Genomic DNA, 23,736 nt, shown 5'->3' with positions numbered 1-23,736 from the left:
CTAAAACGGAGATCCTATCTAGGTCCTGGTGAATTGAGTTATTCTACAAGATTCTGATGTGATGTTTGGAAGTTTTCTGTCTGCAAATTCACTTCTAATACCCTGCAAAGAAGATTACAAAATTCATCACTGGCAGTCCAGGATAGAAATTCACAACACTCTCTTCTCCTGCTCCCTGGTCCAGGATGTCCACACCAATTCCCTATTGCACATTGCATCTTGTCATCATCAGCAGTCCCTCGATTCGAGGAGGGCGTCTCCTCAGGGTGCTGAGTTTCTGCCATGGGTCTTCATGTGACTGAACTGAGCCGCAGATCTATAGATACATGGAGCAGGAGGTCCCATGATGGAGTGGGATCTGGAGAGCAGGATTTGTTTCCCTTTCTTTCCGTTGGGACTCAGAGGGTTGCTGATGTTTGATGGACAAATTGTGTCCGTTCTGAACAATGGGGAGCAAGCTCCTCCCACTCATTGACAATATTGCCCCCTACAAAGATGGCAGCCGCGCATGCGGTCTGCTGCACATTGCCCTCAATAAAGATGGCGATCGTTAACCTGGGCCAAACATGAGGAGCTGCAGCCCCGCTCGGTACAAAAAGAGGGAATTGAAACGTTCTTGTTCGGGGTTTGCGTTTGTACAACACGTTTGCAAAACCTCTTCACCCACCCGCTAGATCCATTGCTCGCTGCGAACCTTTAATACCCTCTTACCAATTGTGGAGCCAAGAAAGCCTCTCTCTGTCGCCATTGCCCGCAATGCGCATGTCTCAGTGACAGCTCGGTCCCGCCCCTTCGTTCACTCCGATTGGTTGGAGGACCAGCTGCTCCCGGTCGGTCCTCCAGCCCCACCCCCTTTTTCCATTGGTCCGGAATTGCCATCAATCAGTTCATGGGACATTGTGACGTTGGGCATGCGCAGTGCGGCTCATGTCCAGGGACAGGCGCTTGTTTGTCTGATCTTCAGGCGGGAAGGAGGCGGATAAGCGGAGGCAGCGTTAGGGGCAGTGGGTGGGAGGGGAGGCTCCACACACCCAGTGGAGGCTTCAACACCCCCAATAAGGAACTAGCGGCACCGCCTCAACACCCAACACAACGGCAGCTGCAGCGCTTTCTCCCGGGGCCAGGCCCCAGTGGACAAATGTGGCTTCAGGAAGGAAATGCAGCAATGGGTTTGTTAATGAGAATCATCTTTAACTCACTTGACTGACCCTGGAGCAGGAGGAGAGAATGGGGGGAATTTCTATTCTGCACTCACTGATCTTCCCACTGTTTCTTTCGTAGTCAGGGATTGTTTTTTTCTGCACATTAGTCCATTTCTCTTCTGCTTCTTAGCTTATATTGATAGTCAAATCTACAGCATTTTATTTCCTGTTATTCATTCAAAATACTGTGAAATTTTAACGTTGTGTCTTTCTCCATAGATAAATGAATGTGTTGCCTGTGGGGAAGATGATGTTTGACCTTCTTGAACCGCTGCAGTCTGTGTGGTGAAAGTGCTCCCACAATGCTATCGGGTATGGAGTTACAGGTTATTTACCCAGTGTTATATCTCCAAGTCAATGACACTAATTTGTGTTTAGATCACACTTTTGATACAATGCATCGTTCCAATACATTTCATGGAAATGTTACAAAACAACATTTGACACTGAGCCACATAAGGAGATGTTAGGGCAGACGATATAAAGATTGATTAAAGAGCTAGATTTTAAGGAGCATCTTAAAGGAGGAAAGTGAGTTAGAAGGAATGGTTTAAGGAGGAAATTCCAGAGCTTAGGGCCCAGGCAACTGAAAGAACAGTCACCAACAGTAAGTGATTAATATTAGAAATATTCATGAAGGCCGGAATTAGATAAATACATATTCTGGAGGGTTTTGTGGGTTAGCAAGCACGGGGGTGAAGGGTGAATACCTCTTGGTGTGACTAAGCACACAGGCAGTGGCGTTATTGATATCTCAAGATGACAGGGAGGCTGAATGCAGCAGGCCGGCAGGGATTGTTCTTGCGTTTTAAATTTACTCATTAGTGTCACAAGTCGGGTTGCATTAACACTGCAATTAAGTTACTTGAAAATCCCCTCGTCGCCTGTTGGGGTACACTGAGGGAGAATTTAGCATGGCCAATGCACATAACCAGCACATCTTTCAGACTGTGGGAGCACTGGGAGGAAAGCAGCGCAGACACGGGAGAGCATGCAGACTTCACACAGACAATGACCCAAGCCGGGAATCGAATCTGGATCCCTGGTGCTGTGAGGCAGCAGTGATAACCACTGTGCCACCATGCTGCACTTGTATTAGGACAGTTAAATCCAAATTAACAAAGGCATGGATAAGAGTTTCCACGTCATAATGGAATTGATGAGAGTTCCAGATGAGCTGAGACTGGGGTCGAGTCGGGTCATGTCACTGAGGTGGAAATAGGATGGTTTTGATGATGATGTGAATATGTGGCTGAAAGCTCATCTTATAGTAAATATTTCACCATGGTTGTGAACAGCCTGGTTCAGCCTCTCACAGTTGCCAGGAAGAGGGATAGAGTTGCTGGTGAGGGATGGAGTTTGTAGTGGAGATGGAAGACAATGGGTTCAGTCTTCCCAGTATTTAATATGGAAGAAATTTCTGTTCTTTTATTCCTGGAAGTCAGATAAGTCAGGATGGTGTGTGAGTTGGAGGGGAACTTGGAGCTGATGGTGTTCACATCTACCTGCTACCTTGGTCCTTCTTGATGGTGGAGGTTGAGGACTTGGGATATTCTGTCAAAATTCTTGTCGAGATGTAGATGCATAAAATTCCTCTTCTCCATCCCTGGCCTCTCCTATTTCTCTCTGTCTCCTCCCACAGTGCCCAGTGTCTTGTGTAGAGCCAGACTAGGTGCAGGTTTTCTTCCCTGAAGGACATTGAGGCAATTGTGTTTTTATGACAATCCAGCAGTTTTTATAGTCACGTATTCCTCGTGCAGGACCCACAAATTACCAGATTCATTCAGCTCAATTTCACAACCTGCCTTTGTGTTTTTCTGGGTGTTCTCTCACTCCCTTTTTCTGTTTTAAATCAATTTCACAGGGTTTCAGAAGAGAATGATATCAGAACCTGATGGAGTCGCCCAATTTATTGAAATCTTAAAATCATCAGATTTTGAACATGGAAGAAAAAAGCACCGTTCACAGTGGAGAGAAACTGTACATGTGTTCTGTGTGTGGAGAAGGCTTCAACCAATCATCTGGCCTTTGGGAACATAATTGCAGTCACAACAGGGAGATGGCATGGAAATGTGGGGACTGTGGAAAGGAATTCAATTACCCATCCCTGCTGGAAACACATCGACGCAGTCACACTGGGGAGAGGCCATTCATCTGTTCCCAATGTGGGAAGGGATTTGCTCACTCATCCACTCTGCTGAGACACCAGCAAATTCACACTGGGGCGAGGCCATTCACCTGCTCTGTGTGTGGGAAAGGATTCAGTCGGTCATCCAGTCTACTGACACACCAGCGAGTTCACACTGGCGAAAAGCCATTCACCTGCTCCCGGTGTGAGAAGAGATTCGCTGACTCGTCCAACCTAGCAATACACCGGCGAATTCATGAAGAGGAGAGGCCATTCACTTGCTCCCAGTGTGGGAAGGGATTTAATCAGTCATCCAAATTAACAGTACACCAGCGAATTCACACTGGAGAGAGGCCATTTACTTGCTCTATGTGTGGGAAGAGATTCATTGACTCATCGAACCTAGCAATACACCAGCGAATTCACGAAGAGGAGAGGCCGTTCACTTGCTCCCAGTGTGGGAAGGGATACGTTACCTCATCCACTCTTCTGAGACACCAGCAAATTCACAAGGAACTGTTGTGATTTTGTGATTTTCCTCTTGATCATATTTAGACTGAACCATGTTCCTTTGGGTCTGTTTCTCCTGAATTGTAAAATAACTCCAGCTCTGTTTAGGTGTTAATGTAGTTATAGAGTCATAGAGGTTTACAGCATGGAAACAGGCCCTTCGGCCCAACTTGTCCATGCCGTTCTTTTTTTTTGGAAACCCATAAGCTAATTGTTTATCCTGAGAGAGGCAAGGAGGAGCGATTTGTTGCAGGAGTGCTGGGGTAAGAGATCGACTTTTAAATCACTTTTTCGCGGGCTTGGTGTATTTATTTATTTATTCTAAACTTTTAAACTCGAGACCGGAAGTAGGCCGCGTGCGGGGTGTTGTGGGAAGGGTGTTTGAATTTTTTTTTGTAGTGCGGGAGGTTTAAAAAGCAGGCCACACTATACAGCGGGCAGCGGCGTTAGTGGGCAGCCGAGTGAGCAGGGAGTAGAGTGAGAGCTGAAAGGGCTTTGGCTCTAAGGGCTTGGGCGGAAAGGGCGAGGCGGGGTAAGTTTAATTCTTAAGTACATTTCTCTGTGTCCCTTGAAATAAGAAGGGAAACTATGCGTGTGAGGCCAGTCTGTTGTTCCCAATGTACAATGTGGGAGGTCCTGGAGGCTCCTGGCCTCCCGGACGTCCATATCTGTGATGGTATGTCGAGCTGCGGTTCCTAAGGGACCGTGTTAGAGAACTGGAACTGCAGCTCGAGGATCTTCGTCAGGTTAGGGAAAATGAGGAGGCGATAGACAGGAGCTATCAGCAGGTGGTCACACCAGGGCCACGGAAGGCAGACAAGCGGGTAACGTCCAGGAAGGGGAAAGCTCGGGTGATAGAGAGCACCTTGGTGGATGTGCCCCTTCACAATAAGTACTCCTCAGGATGAAGGAGTATAATATCAGGGGTAAGACTCTTAGCAGTGTAGAGGATCAGAAGGACCTTGGGGTCCGGGTCCATAGGACTCTTAAATCGGCCTCGCAGGTGGAGGAGGTGGTTAAGAAGGCATATGGTATGCTGGCAATCGAGGGATTGAGTTAAGGAGTCGGGAGGTAATGATGCAGCTGTATAGGACCCTGGTCAGACCCCACCTGGAGTACTGTGCCCAGTTCTGGTCGCCTCATTACAGAAAGGATGTGGAAGCCATAGAAAGGGTGCAGAGGAGATTTACAAGGATGTTGCCTGGATTGGGTGGCATGCCTTATGAGGATAGGTTGAGGGAGCTCGGTCTTTTCTCCTTGGAGAGATGAAGGATGAGAGGTGACCTGATAGAGGTTTACAAGATGTTGAGAGGTATAGATCGGGTGGATTCTCAGAGGCTTTTTCCCAGGGCTGAAATGGCTGCTACGAGAGGACACAGGTTTAAGGTCCTGGGGAGTAGGTACAGAGGAGATGTCAGGGGTAAGTTTTTCACTCAGAGGGTGGTGGGTAGTGGAATCGGCTGCCGTCAGGGTGGTGGAGGCAAACTCAATAGGGTCTTTTAAGAGACTTCTGGATGAGTACATGGGACTTAATAGGATTGAGGGTGATAGGTAAGCCTATATATAAGCCTAGGTAGGTAGGGACATGACCGGCGCAACTTGTGGGCCGAAGGGCCTGTTTGTGCTGTAGTTTTTCTATGTTCTAATCCCAGTTGCCCGCATTTGGCCCATATCCCTCTATATCCATCGTACCCATGTAACTATCTAAATGCTTTTTAAAAGACAAAATTGTACCCGCCTCTACTACTATCTCTGGCAGCTTGTTCCAGACACTCACCACCCTCTGTGTGAAAAAATTGCCCCTCTGGACACTTTTATATCTCTCCCCTCTCACCTTAAACCTATGCGCTCTAGTTTTAGACTACCCTACCTTTGGGAAAAGATATTGACTATCTAGCTGATCTGTGCCCCTCATTATTTTATAGACCTCTGTAAGATCACCCCTCAACCTCCTATACTCCAGAGAAAAAACTCCCAGTCTATCCAGCCTCTCCTTATACCTCGATCCATCAAGTCCCGGTAGCATCCTAGTAAATCTTTTCTGCACTCTTTCTAGTTTTTAATATCCTTTCTACAATAGGGTGCCCAGAATTGCACACACTATTCCAAGTGTGGCCTTACCAATGTCTTGTACAACTTCAACAAGACATCTCAACTCCTGTATTCAATGTTCTGACCGATGAAATCAAGCATGCCGAATGCCTTCTTCACCACTCTGTCCACCTGTGACTCCACTTTCAGGGAGCTATGAACATGTACCCCCCCGATCTCTTTGTTCTATAACTTTCCCAACACCCTATCATTAACTATGGAAGTCTACCTTCTTGGTTATCCTCATCTACCTTCTTGGTTATCCCTTCAAAAAACTCAATCAAATTTGGGAGACATGATTTTCCATTCACAAAGCCATGCTGACTCCCTAATCCGTCCTTGCATCTCTAAATGCCTGTAGATCCTGTCTCTCAAAATACCTTCCAACAATTTACCCACCACAGATGTGAGGCTCATTGGCCTGTAGTTCCCAGGCTTTTCCCTGCAGCCCTTTTTTAAACAAAGGCACAACATTTGCCATTCTCCAATCTTCAGGCACCTCACCCGTGACTTTCGATGATTCAAATATCTCGGCTAGAGCACCCGCAATTTCCTCCCTAGCCTCCCACAATGTCCTGGGATACACTTCATCAGGTCCTGGGGATGTATCTATCTTGATGCGCTTTAAGACTTCCAGCACCTCCTTCTCTGTAATATGTACAGTCCTCAAGACTTCACTATTTATTTCCCCAAGTTACCTAACATCCATGCTTTTCTCAACAGTAAATACTGATGAGAAATATTCATTTCGGATCTCGCCCATCTCTTGTGGATCCACACATAGATGACCTTGTTGATCCTTAAGAGGCCCTACTCTCTCCCTTGTTACTCTTTTGCCCTTTATCTATTTGTAGAAGCTCTTTGGATTCTCCTTTCCCTTATCTGCGAAAACAATCTCGTGTCCCCCTTTTTGCCCTCCTGATTTCTCTCTTAACTCTACTCCTACACCCCGTATACTCTTCAAGAGATGTTCAAGTTGGTCTGAGAAGAGTAGGATTTTGGGGTCAGGAAACTTGCACAAAACATCAGATTAATTTATCACAACCTGAACAGCAGATAATTTTGTACATGGAAGGAAACAGCTCTGTTCACAATCACGTTAGGGAGAAACTGCAAATGTGGAGACTGAGTGATTCAGTTTCCTGGCGGACCATTTCTTATGGTTTTTAAATTCAGCACATTTCTATTTTTACGAGTTTAATATATTATGGGACGGCATGGTGGCACAGTGGTTAGCACTGTTGCCTCATAGCGCCAGGGACCTAGGTTCAATTTCTGGGTTGGGTCACTGCCTGTGCGGAGTCTGCACATTCTCCCTGTGTCTGTGTGGGGTTCCTCTGGGTGCTCTGGTTTCCTCCCACAGTTGGAAAGACATGCTGGTTGGGTACATTGGCTATGCTAAATTCTCCCTCTGAGTACCCGAACAGGCGTCGAAGTGTGGCAACTCAGGGATTTTCACAGTAACTTCATTGCTGTGTAAATGTATGCCTACTTGTTGCATTAATAAATAAACTTAAATTATATTACATGTAGCTATGCTGTATCTTTCCAGAGTCATTACCCCACAGAAGGAATCCATTGGGTTTCTCAAGTCTATTTGACGCTTTGTAGACTGGTTACACAGCCTGAAAAAACATCACAACGTGCAGAGTGGGCAGAAACAGTAGACATTTTCTGTGTGTGGACGAGGCTTCAACCTGGAGAGACACAAGGACTCTGGCACCATGGAGAAACAGTGGAAATGGGAGGATTGTGGGAAGGGATTCAATTACCCATCTGCACTGAAAACTCATCAATGCAGTCACACTGGGGTCGAGGCTGTTCAGTAGTGCTGACTGTGGGAAGGGATTCACTGTTATCTGCTCTGCAGAAACAGCGAGTTCACACCGGGGAGAGACCGTCCACCTGCTCTGAGTTTGGGAAAGGATTCTCTGAGCCATCCAGTCTGTGGAGACACCAGAGAGTTCATATTGGAGAGGCCATTTATTTGCACTAAGTGTGGAAGTAAAAGAATAATTCAACCCCTGTTGAGACATTATGGCAATCACTCAGCTTAGACCTATTATCTGCTCTGACTCTGGGTGTTAACTAAATTATTTGAGATTAAATATATAAAGATGGAGGGCATTGATTGGATGATTGAGTGCAAATAAAGAGAGACACTGTCACATTGAGGAAGTATGTACCTGTAATGCTTCACTCTGTAAATAAATCTATTCCAAGTAAAAGATTGACTCCTGTTTCTTCCTTAGGGTCAGAGGTTTACAGCATGAAAACAGGTCCTTTGGCCCAACTTGTCCATGCCGCTCTTTTTTTTTAAACCCCTAAGCTGGTCCCAATTGCCCTTGTTTGGCCCATATCCCTCTATATCCATCTTATCCATGTAACTGTCAACGCTTTTTAAGGACAGAATTGTACCCACCTCTACTACTACCTCTGGCAGCTTGTTCCAGACACTCACCACCCTCTGAAAAAACTGCCCCTCTGGACCCTTTTGTATCTCTCCCCTCTCACCTTAAACCCATACTCTCTAGTTTATTCTCCCCTACCTTTGGGAAAAGATATTGATTATCTAACTGATCTACGCCTCATTATTTTTTAGACCTCAATAGGTCACCCTTAAACCGCCTACACTCCAGAGAAAAACATCCCAGTCTATCCAGCCTCTCCTTATAACTCAAACCATCAAGTCCTGGTAGCATCCTAGTAAATGTTTTCTGCACTCTTTCTAGTTTAATATTCTTTCTATGATGGGATGACCAGAACTGTACACAGTATTCCAAGTGTCGCCTTATTGTACAACTTCAATGAGATGTCTCAACTCCTGTATTCAATGTTCTGACCAATGGAACCAAGCATGCCGAATGCCTTCTTCACCACCTGTGACTCCACTTTTAAGGAGCTATGAACCTGAACCCCCAGATCTCTTTGTTCTGTAACTCTCCCCAATGTCCTACCATTAACTGAGTAAGTCTTGCCCTGGTTCAATTGACCAAAATGCATCACCTCGCATTTAGATAAATTAAACTCCATCTGCCAATTGTCAGCCCACTGGTACAATTGATCAAGATCCCGTTGCAATCCGAGATAACCTTCTTTACTGTCCACTATGCCACCAATCTTGGTGTAATCTGCAAACTTACACCTACTACCATGCCTACTAAATTCTCATCCAAATCATTAATATAAATGACAAATAACAGTGAACACAGCACCGATCCCTGAGGCAGACCACTGGTCACAGGCCTCCAGTTTGAAAAACAACCCTCTACAACCACCTTCTGTCATCAAGCCAATTTTGAATCCATTTGGCTAACTCACCCTGGATCCCGTGAGATTTAACCTCATGCAACAACCTACCATGCGGTACCTTGTCAAAGGCCTTGCTAAAGTCCATGTAGACAACATCAACTGCACTACTCTCATCTACCTTCTTGGTTACTCTTTCAAAAAACTCAATCAAATTTGTGAGAGATGATTTTCCACTCACAAAGCTATGCTGACTGTCCCTAATCAGTCCTTGCCCTTTAAATGCGTGTAGATCCTATCTCTCAGAATACCTTCGAACAACTTACCCACTACAGATGTGAGGCTCACTGGCCTATAGTTCCCAGGCTTTTCCTTGCAACCCTTTTTAAACAAAGGCACAACATTTGCCATCCTCCAATCTTCAGGCACCTCACCTATGGCTGTCGATGATTCAAATATCTCTGCTCGGAGACCTGCAATTTCCTCCCTAGCCTCCTCCACTGTAGGATTCCCTATCAGCATTATAACATGGTATTGTCAGGGTCTGATTAACTGCCAATGTTCTCGGAGTCTGAATCACATGACCAGTGGAAGAATGAAGTGGAGATGTGGACATGGGTTATATCTTTACCAAGGAGGAAACATTGGCCTTGGCATTGTCACTTCCTAACAAAAGGAAAATCGGAAGCCAAGTACTTTGACAGCTGAAAACCCATCAGTTGGACGCTGAAGGTTTGAATCTTTGATTAGGGTTCATTTTGAGATTTACAAGATAGATGATGTATTGGTTGCCTATGAAGCATGATTGGATTTTGACAGGTTTTGTGTGAGGGTGAAAGCATCTTTAGTGCATCTGGATATCGCAACAAAAGACAGGATTGGAACAGCACTAATACGCGATTGAACCCCAGCAAAGACTGGGGAACTATTAACAGGTGTTTCAGGTCTGAATGAAAATATCATCGTGTGATAAACACTCGCAGTGAGACACAACACAGAGAATTCTGAGGCTGAACACAATGATGATGGTTATCACTCTGAAGGAATTGGAATGTCATAAGGAATTTGGTCCAATGATGAGTGTGTTAGTCACAGACTCAGTCACCTGTTCTGTTACTTACCCCATAACCTTTCACCCCCTTGTTAATCAAGAATATATCCAGCTCTGCCTTCAAGATATTCAAAGGTGATTCTTACAGCAACTTTTGAGGAAGAGTTCCAGAAACTCACAACCCTCTGAAAAAAATACTTTCCTCATCTCTGCCGTAAATGAATGATCATTTATTTTAAACAGTAACCCCTTATTCTAGATTCTCCTACTAGAGGAAACATGCCCTCCACATCCACCTCCTGTCAAAACCCCTCTGGATCTTATATGTTTGATTCAAGTTGCCTCTTACTCTTCAAAACTCCAGTCTAACCTTGCCTCATAATCCCATTCCACAGTGACTGCACCTCGACAGTGTGTGGATCAGATTGAAGATGTTACCCAGATTCACCTCATGGTGAAGAGTGACACAAGGTTAAGGAGTATGAAAGGTTTCCAGTTGGTGATATCAATAGATTGAAGCCACTAAAGAGAGTGTTGATTCCATGTAAAGTAGCTGGAGTCAGCACTCCAGGACTGGTGTAGTCTGGTGTGTCTGACAGTGAACCTCCTCAGTTTAATGTTGAGTGAATCTTCCATGAAAAAGGCACAAATGCAACTGGACATGGAACAAGGTATGATTGTTTTATTTGGAAAGTCAGTGATCTGCAGTTTACTCAATCAGGACATTATCGTATCCTCTTAACAAATTTGATGTTTCTAATCCTCGGGTTCGAGAAGGATTCATGACATCAGGTGAAGAGAATCAGAAAAAAATTACAAATTGTCTTAAAGCTGCACAAACAATTTGCTTGTCCTATCGAACAAAGATTAAAAATCCTGCTACAAGATGCAAGGCTGGTTGGTGAAGAGGATACGAGACTCAGAACAGATTAGTACAAAGTATCGGACAAAGCCATTACATCCTTCCCTTGGCTCATGAAGAAGTTGCTGTGCATCTAAAGGTATGAGACAAAGACAGAAATATTTTCATTCTACACATGATCGACATGGTGACCCAATTTAGTCTTTCTCCAATAATACATGGTAAGGACAAAAGGATGATTCTAGAACAAGTCATTGAGAAGTGGACAGGGACTGGACCTGGGGCACCAGCTAGGTTTCTGACTGATAATGGAGGGGAATTTGTTAATGATGAGTTTGGAGACGTGTGTGAAAACATGAACACGGCAGCTGAAAGTCCTTTCAGTGATGGACTCTGTGAAAGGAATCACACGGTGATCAATGAAATGCTGCAGAAAATCTTAGCTGATCAGCCAAACTACAAGTTGATAACTGCACTGGCCTGGACGATTCAGGGAAAGAATTCACTTCAGATGGTTGGAGGGTATAATCCCTGTCAATTGGTCTATGGGAGAAATCCCAAATTACCCTCTGTGCCGGGCGATCGCCCTCCTGCTTTCGAAGGGATGACAATTAGCACAATTTTTATTCATTTATTATCGAATTGTTTCACTAAAATAATTGCTCGAGCGAAGAAATTGTGGATCCTAGAAGAGCGGTGTCTTATAATGTAATACTTTGTACAAAATAAAGAACATCATATTTTTCTTCTACAATTTGTTTTGAAATATTGTTGTGTGAGTTGTTACAATTCAGGTTGGAAACATTAACGTTTCAAGAGAAATTTAAACACCCAGTGATTAACTGAAAAAATTACATCAGAAGATTCCAGGTTTTTAAACAAAAACAAACTTTACTTCATATAAAACAAAAGAAATATTAAAAACCAGCATGATTAATTATATTTTGTGAAGATTTATGCTGTAAACTCAGTTCTACTTTTCAACCCCTCTTTAGCTCTGAAGAGTCACGTGGACTCAAAACATGAATCCTATTTTCACTCACCACAGATGCTGTCAGACCTACTGAGTTTTTGCAGTATTTTTCAGCTTTTGTTTGTACTTTTTATCCCCCCCTCCTCCCTGCGCGCGCACACACACACACAAAAGAGTTCCCTTATATTTAACAACATAGAAACATAGAAACTAGAGGCAGGAGTAGGTCATTTGGCCCTTTGAACCTGCTCCACCATTTATCGTGACCATGGCTGATCATCGAATTCAATATCCTGATCCCTCCCTGCCTCCCATATCTCTTGACCCTTTTTGACCCAAGAGCTATATCTAATTTCTTCTTGAAGGTTCATTCACTTCTGTTCCTGGAACCATCCCAAAGGAATGTCAATGCTCTCCAAGATTCACTTTAATTCTCCTCACTTTTCCAGCTATTCTCCAAGATTTTATGGGGATCCTTCCATTAGCTTTCGACTAAACAACTTTTCTTTAAGACCTCAAACCTGTGGCCTCCTCAGTTCAAGCATAGGCTTCACTGCCTTCTTCCTGAGGGATTTAAACATTGGGAACACCCCTGATTCCTAATGACCCTCTTGGCTCCAGGTCCCACAGCTGGTTCACAGCTCCTGGTCCCACAGCTGACGGTTTCCAAGCTAACTGCAGACTGCCTGCTTTCTGTGAGAAACACCCAGAATTCCAATCAAGGCTCGACCCTGAATCACTTATCCCCATGGTAACAGAGACCAATTGGGATGTCCAATAGATGTTTAAATTAATTAACTTGTAATTTCAAAACCAAACATGTAACCCTGAGGTCTGCCTGATGAGTTCACCTCTGTAACAAAGGCAGGACGATAAGTGTCAGACCCAATGGCCCTCATTTTACCAGCACACCCGCCCTAAATTTGGGCGGACGAGGCTCATAGAACGGAATTCTCCATTGTCCTCGGGCACGATCTTACGAGCCTCGGGCGGGCCAGTAAAATTCCGGCCAATGTCTCCAGGTCTCCTGCTAAAAGAGGCTGAGCCCAGCCCCCTTTTTACAGCATTAGCTGCTGTACTCTTCTCAATAAGAGTTTAAATGTCCCAAATCTTGTGTTAATTGTGCTACTTCCAGCTGATTTTCACAGTAGAAAATGTGATTTTCAGCATCTACAATAATCAAATATCCCGTGGCTGTTTTTTTCTAAATCAAATTACTTGCAATCTTCTTGAATGAACATGTCAAAACTGAAGGAATTCCCTCTGTGTATTTAATTAGAAATGTCTCACTGTGACTCAAAGAGGAAGAGTCCAGCTGCCCTTTTACAGTTCTTATCCTTCCAGCTTTGACTCCTTAAATCAACATGGGCCACATCTTGTGATTGCAAAGTCCCTTCGGGTGTTTTTACCAGATTCTCAACCCAGATTTTTGATTTAAAAAAAACTAATTCTCAAGCTCAAAGTTAATTTGTAAAACAGGAATGATTAGACAGACACAAACCTCTTCCTCAGGAAGAAATGAAAATGTATCACCATCTAAATATCCTATTTAGAATATTACAATTTTCTGTACATATTAATAACAGCCATGATCATATTGAATGGCGGAGCAGCTCAAAGAGCATCAGCCCACTGGAAGCAAAGTCATGAGATTGGTCAGTCCAGCAGAAAGAAACCCTCCGACCGTCCCACTTTGGGGAGGCGATGGCCTAGTGGTATTATTGCTAGACTATTAATCCAGAAACTCAGCTAATGTTCTGGGAACATGGGTTCGAATCCCACCACGGCAGATGGTGGAATTTGACTAAAAAATATCTGGAATTAAGAATCTACTGATGACCATGAAATCGTTGTCGATGGTCAGCGTTCTTGAGGGAAGGAAATTTGTCATCCTTACCTGGTCTGGCCAACATGTGATTCCAGAGCCACAGCAATGTGACTGACACTCAACTGTCCTCTCGAGAGAAACTAGGGATGGGCAATAAATGCTGACCAGCGACACCCATGTCCCACACTGAATAAAAATAAAACTGTCAGAGTGAACATGGTTCAGTTCTGGATGTGAATAACAGCAGCAATAACAGCAGAATCCAGTCCCTGTCATCACTTGTGAACTCGCTGGTATCTGAACAGATTGGATAACTGAATGAATGCCATCCTGCACAGACCCAGTGAACGGCCTCTCCCCAACATGAAGACACTGGTGTGTCATAAGGTTGGATGAATCAATGATTGCTTTCTCACTCAGCTGAACAGCCTCTCCCTACTGTGAACTCGCTGGTGTGTCTGCAAGTGAGATAATCGATTAAATCTCTTCTCACACTCTGGACAGCTGAATGGCCTCTCCCCTGTGTGAACTCGTTCATGTCTCAGCAGGTCAGATGAAGTAGTGAATGCTTTCCCACACTCAGAGCAGGTGAACGGTCTCTCCCTGGTGTGAACTCGCTGGTGTATCTGTAGGTTGTAGGAGAGAGAGAATCCCTTTCCACATTCAGAGCAGGTGAATGGCCTCTCCCCAGTGTGAACTCGCTGGTGTGTCTGCAACTGAGATAACCGACTGAAACTCATCATACACTTGGAGCAGGTAAATGGCCTCTCCCCACTGTGAATTCGCTGGTGTATCCGGAGGTTGGAGGAGCGAGAGAATCCCTTTCCACACTGTGAACAGATGAACGGCCTCTCCCCTGTGTGAACCCGCTGGTGTGTCATTCAGTCGGATGAATTAGTAAATCCCTTTGCACACTTAGTGCAGGTGAATGGTCTCTCCCCAGTGTGACTGCGCCGATGAATTTCCAGCTCCGAGGGGAATCTGAATCCCTTCCCACAATGTCCACATTTCCACAGTTTCTCCATGGTGCCAGTGTCCTTGTATCTCTCCAGGTTTGCTGATTAGTTGCGGTTGGTGTGTGTGTATGTGTTACACCAATGTTTAAAATCTTTTCAAGTAGATAAAAGAGAGAAACATTTCTCCTGGACTCAAATGCCGATAATATTCTGGTACCAATAATCGAACAATTCTGTTAATTCTTCACTTGATGTTTCCTTTGAGATTTCAATCAGTAAATCCTTCCCTCCATTATCCTGTAAAAGGAGTTGACAAAAGTCATCACCGTCAGAGCTGGATAGAAATTCAGAACAGATAATTCTGAATATAACTGGACTAAAAACATGTGGTATACAATGCTGCATTTCTTAATTAGATAGGTGATGGGAAGGAGATTTGAGAAAACTATATTTACTCCAGATTTTAAAAGCAATCTTTTTGAATTGTAATGTCTCTTTGACTGGAACTATATAACATAACTACATGCTATAATTACAAGAATAAAACAATGAATCTTATTACCGAAACATAAATATACCAAACATATGAACACAAGCTATATCTCTGTTGTGACTAATTTAAAAAGTAAACAAATTTCCAGAAAGTTCCAATGGAATACTGAAGGACAAGGTTTCACATTTTAAAAAATACTTTACAAATCAATCTAAAACCAGCATCACTAAATCATGCAAAGAGAGAAACACTATTTGAATGCACAAGATAAATTACACTTTAAAAAGCTCAGACAATAAAAACAGGTTTCACAAAATCACAAACATTTCCCCCTCAGTATATTTGGCTCTCATTCCAGTTACAGAGTCCCACAACTCTCTGTAATTCCCAGGGGGAGAAAGAAAGTGTTTTACTCACAGCTGTTGTCCAGAGGATGAAGTTTGAGTCTGTGTGTGAAGTTTGAGTCTGTGGTGAAGTTTGAGTCTGTGTGTGAAGTTTGAGTCTGTGGTGAAGTTTGAGTCTGTGGTGAAGTTTGAGTCTGTGGTGAAGTTTGAGTCTGTGTGTGAAGTTTGAGTCTGTGGTGAAGTTTGAGTCTGTGGTGAAGTTTGAGTCTGTGTGTGAAGTTTGAGTCTGTGTGTGAAGTTTGAGTCTGTGGTGAAGTTTGAGTCTGTGTGTGAAGTTTGAGTCTGTGGTGAAGTTTGAGTCTGTGGTGAAGTTTGAGTCTGTGGTGAAGTTTGAGTCTGTGGTGAAGTTTGAGTCTGTGGTGAAGTTTGAGTCTGTGTGTGAAGTTTGAGTCTGTGGTGAAGTTTGAGTCTGTGGTGAAGTTTGAGTCTGTGTGTGAAGTTTGAGTCTGTGTGTGAAGTTTGAGTCTGTGGTGAAGTTTGAGTCTGTGGTGAAGTTTGAGTCTGTGTGTGAAGTTGGAGTCTGTGGTGAAGCTACAAACAGAAGCTGTTCTGTTTCAAATCAAACTGCGGGACTTGGAAGAAAATGATGGGAAGCTGGCAGCCCAGCACGCAGGCGCAGAGAGCGCTGCTGAGCCGAGCTGTCCGGAGCAGGCGCACAGAGCGCTGCTCAGCCGAGCTGTCCGGAGCAGGCGCAGTGCGGCTGCCGCCAGCGGTCGCTCTCGATCTCTTTTTGGAGCAGCAGCCGCCGTAGAGAGAGGGGGGAGGGGGAGATCACCGAGCGGCTTCTCGCTCTGGCCGGAGCCGCCAGCCGGTTGCCCGGAAACCTTGGCTCGAGGAGGTGCAGAGGGAGGGGAACAATGGGTGGGGGCGGGGCTCCCGTGTCCGCTCGCCCGGGCCTGCGCACTGGAACCCGAGGATGTCACTGCGGTGCAGACTGATTCCTATTGGCTGATATAGGCAGGCCTCCATTGACATCACAATGCGGAAGTTTGTTGATGATTTTCAGAGTGAAACTTCCTCCTCTGGGAACATCTGGGAGGAAATCAATGTTTCCCCCTTTCCATTTCTTTTCTCATTCTGGGGGAAATTGGGGACTCGCAGCAACTGAAGGGAGAGGAAGTGAATTCAGGGAGGCTGCAGACTGGAACTATTACAGACGAACATCGGAATTAGGAGCAGGACGAGACCCAGGTATCTTTTTCTTTCTCTCTCTCAGATATTGACATCTTTTGGCTCCCTCAGGTTGTCACATTTATTTATCTAACAAGATAACCTCTTACCTAATGCTCACAATTAAAGGCGGAGAAGACTGTTTAAATGAACAGTAAATTCACTGGGACAGAGATATGTTTAATGTAGTTATATGGTACGTGCTGTGTTATTTATGATTCCCTATTTCTTGTCTTGATATATAAAAGGCACTGTGTCAACATTGCCTATTTCCACTGATGGAGACATTCCAACATAGAAGGAATCCATTTGGCAACTCAAATCCATGCCAACCCTCTGTGGAGCAATTCAGTCAGTCCCATTCCCTCTCTGTACTCCCATTCCCCTGAGTTTCACATCACAATGGAATGGATGAGAATTCCAGATGAGCTGAGACTGGGGTGGAGTCGGGTGATGTTACTGAGGTGGAAATAGTGATGATGATGTGGATGTGTGGCTGGAAGCTCATCTTGGGGTGAAATATTTCACCAGGGTTGTGAACAGCCTGTTTCAGGTCAGACATGTTTGTGATTTATATAAACGATCTGGAAGAAGGTGCAACTGGGGTGATCAGTAAGTTTGCGGACGACACAAAATTGGCAGGACTTGCAGATAGTGAGGAATCATAGAAACCCTACAGTGCAGAAGGAGGCCATTCGGCCCATCAAGTCTGCACCGACCACAATCCCACCCAGGCCCTACCCCCACATATTTACCCGCTAACCTACGCATCTCAGGACTCTAAGGGGCAATTTTTAACCTGGCCAATCAACCTAACCCGCACACCGTTGGACTGTGGGAGGAAACCGGAGCACCCGGAGGAAACCCACGCAGACACGAGGAGAATGTGCAAACTCCACACAGACAGTGACCCGAGCCGGGAATCGAACCCAGGACCCTAGAGCTGTGAAGCAGCAGTGCTAACCACTGTGCTACCATGCCACTCCTTAGAGGAGCATTGTCAGAAGCTACAGAAGGATATAGATAGGCTGGAAATTTGGGCAAAGAAATGGCAGATGGAGTTCAATCCTGATGAATGCGAAGTGATGCATTTTGGTAGAAATAATGTAGGGAGAAGCTATACGATAAATGGCAGAACCATAAAGGGTGTAGATACGCAGAGGGACCTGGGTGTGCAAGTCCACAGATCCTTGAAGGTGACGTCACAGGTGGAGAAGGTGGTGAAGAAGGCATATGGCATGCTTGCCTTTATAGGACGGGGCATAGAGTATAAAAGTTGGGGTCTGATGTTGCAGATGTATAGAATGTTGCTTCGACCACATTTGGAATACTGCATCCAGTTCTGGTCGCCACACTATCAGAAGGACGTGGAGGCTTTGGAGAGAGTACAGAGGAGGTTTACCAGGATGTTGCCTGGTATGGAGGGGCTTAGTTATGTGGAGAGATTGGGTAAACTGGGGTTGTTCTCCCTGGAAAGACGGAGGATGAGGGGAGACTTAATAGAGGTGTATAAAATTATGAAAGGCATAGATAGGGTGAACGGTGAGAAGCTTTTCCCCAGGTCGGTGGTGACGTTCACGAGGGGTCATAGGTTCAAGGTGAAGGGGGGGAGGTTCAACACAGATATCAGAAGGATATCTGGCCAGGCAAGGTGGTGGAGGCAGACACACTGGGAACGTTTAAGACTTATCTAGATAGTCATATGAACGGAGTGGGAATGGAGGGATACAAAAGAATGGTCTAGTTTGGACCAGGGAGCGGCACAGGCTTGGAGGGCCGAAGGGCCTGTTCCTGTGCTGTATTGTTCTTTGTTAGAACCATAGAAAATTACAGCTCAGAAACAAGCCTTTTGGCCCTTCTAGTCTGTGCCGAACCATTTTTTGCCTCGTCCCACTGACCTGCACTTGGACCATATCCCTCCACACCCCTCTCACCCATGAACCCGTCCAAGTTTTTCTTAAATGTTAAAAGTGACCCCACATTTACCACTTTATCCGGCAGCTCATTCCACACTCCCACCACTCTCTGCATGAAGAAGCCCCCCCTAATATTCCCTTTAAACTTTTCTCCTTTCATCCTTAACCCATGCCCTCTGGTCTTTTTCTCCCCTCGCCTCAGTGGAAAAAGCTTGCTTGCATTCACTCTATCTATACCCATCAAAATCTTATACACCTCTATCAAATCTCCCCTCAATCTTCTACGCTCCAGGGAATAAAGTCCCAACCTATTCAATCTCTCTCTGTAACTCAGCTTCTCAAGTCCCGGCAACATCCTTGTGAAACTTCTCTGCACTCTTTCAACCTTATTTATATCCTTCCTGTAACTCGATGACCAAAACTGTACACAATACTCCAAATTTGGCCTCACCAATGCCTTATATAACCTTACCATAACACTCCAACTTTTATACTCGATACTCCGATTTATAAAGGCCAATGTACCAAAGGCACTCTTTACGACCCTATCCACCTGTGATGTCACTTTTAGGAAATTCTGTACCTGTATTCCCAGATCCCTCTGTTCAACTGCACTCTTCAGAGTCCTACCATTTACCCTGTACGTTCTACTTTGGTTTGTCCTTCCAAAGTGCAATATCTCACACTTGTCTGCGTTAAATTCCATTTGCCATTTTTCAGCCCATTTTTCTAGTTGGTCCAAATCCCTCTGCAAGCTTTGAAAACCTTCCTCACTGTCCACGACACCTCCAATCTTTGTATCATCAGCAAACTTGCTGATCCAATTTACCACATTATCATCCAGATCATTGATATAGATGACAAACAACATGTTCTTTGACATGTTGCCAGGAAGAGGGATAGAGTTGTTGGCAAGCGAGTGGAGTTTGGAGAGGGGACTGAAGACAGTGGGTTCAGTCTTCCCAGTATTTATATGAAAGAAATTTCTGTTTGTTTAGTACTGGAAGTCAGATAAGTCAGGATGGTGTGTGAGTTGGGGGAACTCTGAGGTGATGGTGTTTATACCCATCTGCTATCTCGGTCCTTCTAGTTGGTGGAGTTGAGGGTTTGTGAGATTCTGTCAAAGTTCTTGTCAAGTTGTAGATCTATAAAATCCCTTGCCTTCACCACGGCCACTCCTACTTCTCTCTATCTCCTTCCAAAGTGCCGAAAGAGTCTTATGTAGACCCAGGCTGTGTGGCAGGTTTCATTCCCTGAAGGATATCAGTGAACCAGTTGGGTTTGTATGACAATCCAGCAGCTTTCTTGGTTACCCTTTCCTCACGGCAGCCCCACAAATTAGCAGATTCATTCAGCTCAATTACACAACCCACCTTTGTGTTTTTGTGGTGGGTTCTTTCTCACTCACTTTTTTCTGTTTTAAATCAATTTCACAGGGTTTTACAAGAAGAAGATTTGCAGTTGAGAAACTGAAACAAAACATGATATCAGAACCTGATGAGTCGGCCAATTTATTGTAACCTGAATATCATTGTATTTTGAAATTGGAAGAAAAAAGCACCGTTCACAGTGGAGAGAAACTGTACATGTGTTCTGTTTGTGGACAAGACTTCAACCAATCATCTGGCCTTTGGGAACATAATTGCAGTCACAACAGGGAGATGGCATGGAAGTGTGAGGATTGTGGGAAGGAATTCAATTACCCATCCCTGCTGGAAACTCATCGACGCAGTCACACTGGGGAGAGGCCATTCATCTGCTCTCAGTGTGGGAAGGGATTCACTCAGTTATCCAGCTTACATGTACACCAGAGGACTCATGCTGAGGAGAGGCCGTTTACCTGCTCCCAATGTGGGAAGGGATTCAATCAGTCATCCAATCTAGCAACACACCAGCGAGTTCATACTGGGGAGAAACCGTTAACCTGCTCTGAATGTGGGAAGGGATTTTCTCACTCATCCACTCTGCTGATACACCAGCGAACTCACACTCAGGAGAGGCCATTCACTTGCTCCCAGTGTGGGAAGGGATTTGCTGACTCATCTACTTTGTTGAAACACCAGCGAGTTCACACTGGGGAGAGGCCATTCACCTGTTCCCAGTGTGGAAAGGGATTTGCTCAGTCAGCCACCTTGTTCACACACCAGCGAATTCACACTGGGGAGAGGCCATTCACCTGCTCTGTGTGTGGGAAAGGATTCAGTCGGTCATCAACTCTGCTGACACACCAGCGAGTTCACACTGGGGAGAAACCATTCATCTGCTCTGTGTGCGGGAAAGGATTCAATCACTCATCCAACCTAGCAATACACCAGCGAATCCACACAGAGGACAGGCCATTCACCTGCTCTGTGTGTGAGAAGGGATTCAATCAGTCGTCTAAACTAGCAATACATCAGCGGGTTCACACTGGGGAGAGGCCATTCACCTGCTTGCAGTGTGGGAAGGGATACGTTACCTCGTCGAATCTTCTGACGCACCAGCGAATTCACAACTAACTATTGTAATTGGATTTAAAATTAGGGAGAAACCATGAAAATGTGCAGACTGTGAGGAGAGTTTCAGTTACCTGTCAGAGCTGGAAGCACCGGGGGCTGTTTGAAGATGGAGGGTTTCTACAAGCTGCTCTAAGATTTGTCTTCTCTCTGAAACTTCAGGACAGTCCATACTCATTATAGCAAGTATATTTATGGTTTCTAACTGTAATTGAAGTGGGATCTACATCTCTGAGGAATGTTGCATATTTGGAACTGAAATTGTGCTAAATTAGAAATTAAAGTTGTTTCCTTTCACTTTTAAATATTGTTCAACTGTTAATAGTTGAGCTGCTTCATTTTTTGGAATTATATTTAAGCTGTTGTTAAATAAAGTTTGTTTTACCATGAAAGATTCCTAATTTGTCAGTGGAATTACTCCTGGAGTGAAGCATCCGATCCTCACATTTATGCCAAAATAGAAAGATTTGTTTGGATCTAATCTGGCTTCCGAACATAATTTATGGGTTCTGGTCCAGGACACTTTTGGAAGGGATTCACTCCATAATCTACCCTCCAACCACCCCCGCTTCACTCTGGGGAGAGACCTTTTAAATGCCCAGACTGTGAGAACTGCTATAAAAGCTGTAGAGAACTGATGTCTCATCAACGTGTTCACATTGATGAGAGACCATTCAGCTGCTTTTACTGTGAGACAGGGTTCAGGGAATCATTCCAACTCCCTGTACACCAGCGAGTTCACACTGGGGAGAGGCTATTCACCTGCTCTGAGTTTGGGAAGAGATCCACTCAGTTTTGAGATTCGATTTCCAGTATCTGCAGTATCTTATTTTGATCTGATTTTTTGTTTGATTTATTATTGTTGCATGGATTGGGATACAGTGAAAAGTATTGTTTATTGTGCGCTTTGCAGACAAAACCTACCGTCCCAGCATTTTCTGTTTTAGTTCCTTTTGAAGGGTTCTCCCTCTCTCCTCCATCCTCACCGACAACAGCAAGTCTGAGGAGCTCATGGAGCTCCTTTGTCACTAAGATTGAGACAGTCTGATCAGCTGCCTCTGCTGTTTCCCTCGCTTCCATTGGGTCAAACTGTGTCTAACAATTTGCCCAACCCTAAACTCATCTTTCTTTAGTTTCTCTCTGTCAAGCAGTCGATTTAGTAACCTATATTTTTATTGTTGGATATTAGAAATAAGATATACATTTAAGTGAGTTTAATTCGGTGTTTCTGTGTACAGAAGGGTTAAAACTTTCATAGATTAATGTTAAATAAAGGTATTTGCATGTATGGGGTTTTGGTTTCATTTCAAACTGTGCCTGTATTGTGTTCAGAGAGTTTACAATGTGAAAACACACATAAGGAAAGACTAGGTAAGGAAAGACTTGGCAACCAGTGGCCATTTTGGGTCAGAAATAATTTTTGAGTTAGCTGAAGAGGAAACTGCCAGAACCATTAGGCAGAACAATGGAGTAAGGGCAAGAAAGAAAGTCCCAGAAGTTGAAGAACAGATAGTTCTAGAAACCAGGGAATGAAAAAAGTCTGAGGAAAACTGAAGTCAAAGGGAATCTGAACAAGATACTGTTCCCTGAAATTAAAGAAAGGGGGAGAGAGAGGCTTCCAGTTAAAGGCAACACACATGGTGAAGTTGGCTGGCAAAAAGCCAGACTCTGAAGTAATCCGAAGGTTGGGACTTTGGTACCACCTGTGAAACAGTGGTGTTCTGTTGATATGGCTGGGTACCTGAGAGATTGTGTGGAAGCTTGAGTGCATGTGATAATCTGAGGCAGAAGAATAGTGAAAGGAGAGATTGAAATCCTGGAAGTGGATCCTTGCTGAAAAGATCTGAGAGAGTGCGTTGTTTGGGAGAACATTTTTGAGAGTGGATCTGATTGATGAAAATTTCTGTGCACCAATTTCAATGACAATGTTGTAATTTGTAATTTCACACATGACAGAATCTCAGTGTGATTACTCAGCATCAGGTTATACTCTGACCGGTGCAGTGCAAATGGTGGAACTTACTGATCAAGAACCGGTCAGAGATTACATTGAATCACAGAGAATTCTCTCATTCTTGGGCGACATGGTGACACAGTGGTTAGCGCTGCTGACTCACAGTGCCAGGGTCCCAGGTTCGAATCCCGGCTTGGGTCACTGTCTGTGTGGAGTTTGCACATTCTCCCTGTGTCTGCATGGGTTTGCTCCGGTTTCCTTCCACAGTCCAAAGGTGTGTGGGTTAGGTGGATTGGCCATGCTAAATTGCCCTGAGTGTCAGGGGGGCTAGCTAGGGTAAATGCACGAGGTTATGGGGAAAGGGCCTGGGTGGGATTGTGGTGGGTGCAGACTCAATGGGCCGAATGGCCTCCTTCGACACTATAGGGATTCTATGAATATCCAGACCAGAAAG

General features: G+C 44.6%; 2 protein-coding genes across 4 annotated transcripts in view; both read left to right on the top strand.

Annotated features, from left to right (window-relative positions):
- The first annotated feature begins 889 nt into the window (after positions 1–889).
- LOC144480822 (uncharacterized) lies at positions 890–8,204 on the top strand. Of its 2 annotated transcripts, XR_013495717.1 has the most exons (4): positions 890–1,169; positions 1,422–1,514; positions 3,067–4,103; positions 7,484–8,204. XR_013495717.1 is itself a non-coding variant. In XM_078200440.1 (3 exons), exon 3 carries the CDS (start codon positions 3,145–3,147, stop codon positions 3,853–3,855), a length of 711 nt encoding a protein of 236 aa, XP_078056566.1. In that variant the 5' UTR covers positions 1,033–1,169; positions 1,422–1,514; positions 3,067–3,144; the 3' UTR covers positions 3,856–4,814. The 2 variants fall into 2 exon arrangements, 1 of the variants encoding a protein (XP_078056566.1); XM_078200440.1 differs by lacking the exon at positions 7,484–8,204 and having other exon boundaries at positions 1,033–1,169; positions 3,067–4,814.
- Positions 8,205–16,725: 8,521 nt separating this feature from the next.
- LOC144480793 (uncharacterized) overlaps positions 16,726–23,736 on the top strand; it is a 585,830-nt gene continuing 578,819 nt past the window's right edge. Inside the window, exons 1-2 of one of the 2 annotated variants that reach the window (XM_078200392.1) lie at positions 16,726–16,938; positions 20,270–22,615. In XM_078200392.1, the coding sequence (XP_078056518.1) occupies positions 20,420–21,331 (912 nt within the window). In that variant the 5' untranslated portion in view covers positions 16,726–16,938; positions 20,270–20,419 and the 3' untranslated portion in view covers positions 21,332–22,615. Of the gene's footprint in view, positions 16,939–20,269; positions 22,616–23,736 lie in introns of those variants that run through there. The other variant, XR_013495714.1, reaches the window with a different exon arrangement.

Source organism: Mustelus asterias, chromosome 30 (assembly GCF_964213995.1).
Source record: "Mustelus asterias chromosome 30, sMusAst1.hap1.1, whole genome shotgun sequence".
Classification (NCBI taxonomy): Eukaryota; Metazoa; Chordata; class Chondrichthyes; order Carcharhiniformes; family Triakidae; genus Mustelus; species Mustelus asterias.
The sequence above is the reverse complement of the archived record's forward strand: the minus strand, read 5'-3'. Positions and strand labels throughout refer to the sequence as shown.